We start from the raw sequence: 3795 nt of genomic DNA on the forward strand, positions 1-3795 counted from the left end.
TGCTAGGGGTATCCTTTTTTATTATTGATTTTTGAGGGGAGGGTACCCTTTTTGAAAGGACGCAAATACCTGGCGAACGATGGCCAACAGGACGCTTGTAGTGGCATTTTACAAAACTGCCATGACAACTTATTTAATTTACGTTTTTTTTCGAAAATTGTGATCCAGATCGGATAGCTTTGGGCCGTTCGCTGGAATCTCATCCCCCAGCGAACGTTCGCCAGATAGCTACACCGTTTCGTTCTGAAAACAGGTTTGCGTTTGTTTTGAGACATGAAAACAGATTTGCTGTCCGTCGGTGGCCAGTTCTGGGGCTCTAAAACAGAGACGTGGCCCTGTGCTGTCCTTGGGTTCCCGAATTAAAAGCTGTCTCTACCGGGCCAGCCACCTACCGCGGCCCAACAATCTCACCAACCGGAGCCTAGCAAACTTTCAACACGTTGGCCCGCTACGCTTCTCCTGTCCTGTCCACCAGCCGAAACTCAGAGCTCCGAGCTCCGCCTGACTCCACCTCCGGCCACGGCGGGCAGCCACGCACCATGGCGCCAACGGTGGAGATCAGGAATCTCACCTTCACCTACCCGGGAATCGACGGCAAGCCGCCGCCCGGAGCACCGCCCCTCATCGAGGACGTCTGCTTCTCCCTCGAAGCCGCTCAGCGCTGCCTTCTCGTCGGCTCCAACGGCGCAGGTAGCTCTTGGTCCCTCTGAAACCGCCCCTCTCTCCCGCGTCGGTTCGTCTCGTTTCTGCCGTCCTGTTTGCGGGCTTTGATTTGGGTGGGTGTGGGGGGCAGGTAAGACAACGATACTGAAGATACTAGGCGGGAAGCACATGGTGGATCCGAGCATGGTTCGGGTCCTGGGGAGGTCGGCCTTCCACGACACGGCGCTTACCTCCTCCGGAGACCTCTGCTACCTTGGCGGCGAGGTGAGCATACAATTTAAGAATTTCATTCCTCGTCCGTTGTGCAATTGTTTTGCTTTTTCGAGACTGTGTTGTGCAATTGTGAGGCTAGACATTGGCCAAGGCGTGCGCGAACTTTGCCAATAACCCTTCTTCCGATGAATTTAATTTTGTAAATTTCCTCGAATGGACGCAGTGGAGGCGCGATGTTGCCTTTGCGGGCTACCAGGTGAATATACAGATGGACATTTCGGCAGAGAAGATGCTATTTGGTGTCACTGGCGTTGATCCTCAGAGAAGAGATGAGCTTATCAAGGCAAGTTCACCCCAAAATTACCAATACGAATTTATCTGCAAATCACATTTTCCCTGGGGAACTTGTCAAATTTAATGACACCATGTCCACAGAACTGAAGTTTGCTATTTGAGCTTGTTTGCTTTCATGCATCAATATTCTATACTGGTTACTTATTTGTGGATTATGTGGAAATGGGTATGTTCCATACATGAGGACTTGAATTATCTGTTGCCTGAACTAGTGCTTCCGCAACAATACTCTAGCCACTTACAGGCAATGGCATATGGAGTATTTAGCTAGCTGTATATTAAAGAACATTCCAAGTGCCTGACAATTCAGTTAAAGCATGTGCCTTGAGGTACTATATGACTGTTATCCTACAAAGATTGTAGTGTGCAATAGAGCTAATCATCACCAGTTCACCAGGCTCAGTAAGCTAGACTCTGTCTCTGTGATTGAAAGGGTGTTCAGAAAAGATTAAAATTCAAGATGTGAAACCTGTAGGTGTACTAGCTTCTAGCGAATGGCTCGCCGGTGTCGTACATATCCATACACCATGCCTGTAAAAATAATAAGATAACCAGGACTTCCACTCAAAAAATAAATCCAATCCACCCGGTTGGGACTATGTGGCGCCCCTGAACCTTGTGTAATGGTATGCTGGTATAAGAATACCTTTGAGGAGGAACACCAATTGTTTGGAAGAGCCTTTCGAGATGTAAAAGAACAGGTCTGCAACTTCGAATTTGCAGATAGAACAACAAGAAGAGATTAAAAAAATCAAGTATGCGTGTTATGTTTCTCGGGGAAAGTACTTGTGTTACTCTACCTATGTAAATCATTGATCTATAAATTAGGAACTAGGACATAGCATTTTGAATGCTGGTCGTATGATCTATAAATTAGGAGCTAGGACATAATATTCTTAGAGCAACACCAAGGGCACTCCTCAAACCTCCCCCATATGCCCAGGCGAACAGTCCGGACACAGAAGCACCCTCCCAAAGGGCCTCCCCGAACCTGCCCCGTATGTACGGACTGCCCGGACCTCGCCAGACCAAGCCCATATATGGGGAGGAAATGGGGCTGTCCGGACATGTCCGCCATGCCCGGCCTACCCCAGACGCATATGTCCAAACAACTTGGGGATAAATTGGGGTTGGGGAACACCGCTGGAGGGGAAGACAAAGTCCGGACGTTTCTGCGGACAAATGGGGTGCCAAATTTTAGGTTTGCCCTTGGAGATGCTCTTACACTTAAATTATGTAAGCAACTAGGGCATAACATTTCGTTTGTTTGTCCTAATCATAAACCATTACACTTACTCTCATGTCCTACATTATTAAACTTTTCATGTTGCAGATTTTGGATGTTGACCTTACCTGGCGGATGCACAAGGCATCAGATGGTCAGAGGAGAAGAGTCCAGATTTGCATGGGACTTCTCAAGCCATTCAAGGTTTGTTTTGCCTTGCTTTGTCGCCAAAAGGATCAATCAAGTTCTCAACTTTGTGTGCACACAACAAGATTTTCATAAGAAAGTAAAAATGCAATGCAGGTTCTTCTTCTTGATGAGATAACAGTTGATCTTGATGTGTTGGCAAGAGCAAATCTGTTGACATATCTAAAGAAGGAATGTGCGGAACAAGGTGCAACAATTATCTATGCCACACATATCTTCGATGGCCTGGATGACTGGCCAACTCACATTGTGGGTTCCCTCACTCATACTTTACAAGATCATGGAATTCATGCAAACTATTAACACTTATTGGCGCCATTCGATTTCAGGTCTATGTTGCTCATGGGAAGTTGCAACTAGCGCTGCCATTAGAAAAGGTGAAAGAAATGAGCCAGTTATCGCTCATGGTAAGTGGCATCAATGTGAACAAAAATATGCTTTAATAAGCACATCAAGAATGTTCATCAGATTTTGGTCCATTTGCATTTCAGAGAACAGTAGAGCGCTGGCTGAGGAAAGAGAGGGACGAAGACAGGAGGAAGAGAAAGGAACGGAAGGAGAAAGGCCTCCCGGCATTCGACAAGGTCATTGAGGGGAGCAGAGTAGTGAACAACGGGTGGGCAGCAGGAAGGCTCACTTCGACGATAGCCGGGGAAGAGAACTTTTCTCTCAGTTCAAACAGCGTTCTTCGGTAGTAATCCCACACTGCACTTTGGTTCTTGAGATGATGAATAACAGTCCGATAGCACCACACTCGAGGGATTTTGGCGGTAACAGCAACATTCTTGCACAAAAGGAACAGAAAATTTGACAAATCATGCACGCCTGCTGCATGTGTACGACGATGTACTCTGAATCTATGGTACTGGGAGTCAATTATTATTGTTTGATTTTTTTTCTGCATATATTATGTCTATTTTGGTCAGTTGACTTGACATACCTTCGCCTAGCTAAAATTCAAAATATTCTCGGTGAAATAGGAAAGGAAGGACCATTGGAAAGGCCCAGTAGGGTTGGCCTATTAGTTCTCCTTAATTTGCAGCCTAAGGGCAGCATCTCCAACGCATACTTCACCTCAAAAAAAAAAAAAAAAAACTCCAACGCTGACCTCAAACCGTCCGAACTGAGTTGTC

The 3795-nt window shown here is 46.4% G+C and overlaps 1 protein-coding gene across 1 annotated transcript; it reads left to right on the forward strand.

The window, feature by feature from the left end:
* Window positions 1-382: 382 nt before the first annotated feature.
* Window positions 383-3565, forward strand: LOC123085701 (ABC transporter I family member 20). Its single transcript, XM_044507385.1, has 7 exons — window positions 383-690; window positions 794-927; window positions 1100-1219; window positions 2564-2659; window positions 2759-2911; window positions 2992-3069; window positions 3154-3565. Exons 1-7 carry the CDS (start codon window positions 540-542, stop codon window positions 3355-3357), a joined length of 936 nt encoding a protein of 311 aa, XP_044363320.1. The 5' UTR covers window positions 383-539; the 3' UTR covers window positions 3358-3565.
* The last annotated feature ends 230 nt before the right edge of the window (window positions 3566-3795 follow it).

This window comes from Triticum aestivum, chromosome 4A (genome assembly GCF_018294505.1).
Source record: "Triticum aestivum cultivar Chinese Spring chromosome 4A, IWGSC CS RefSeq v2.1, whole genome shotgun sequence".
NCBI lineage: Eukaryota > Viridiplantae > Streptophyta > Magnoliopsida > Poales > Poaceae > Triticum > Triticum aestivum.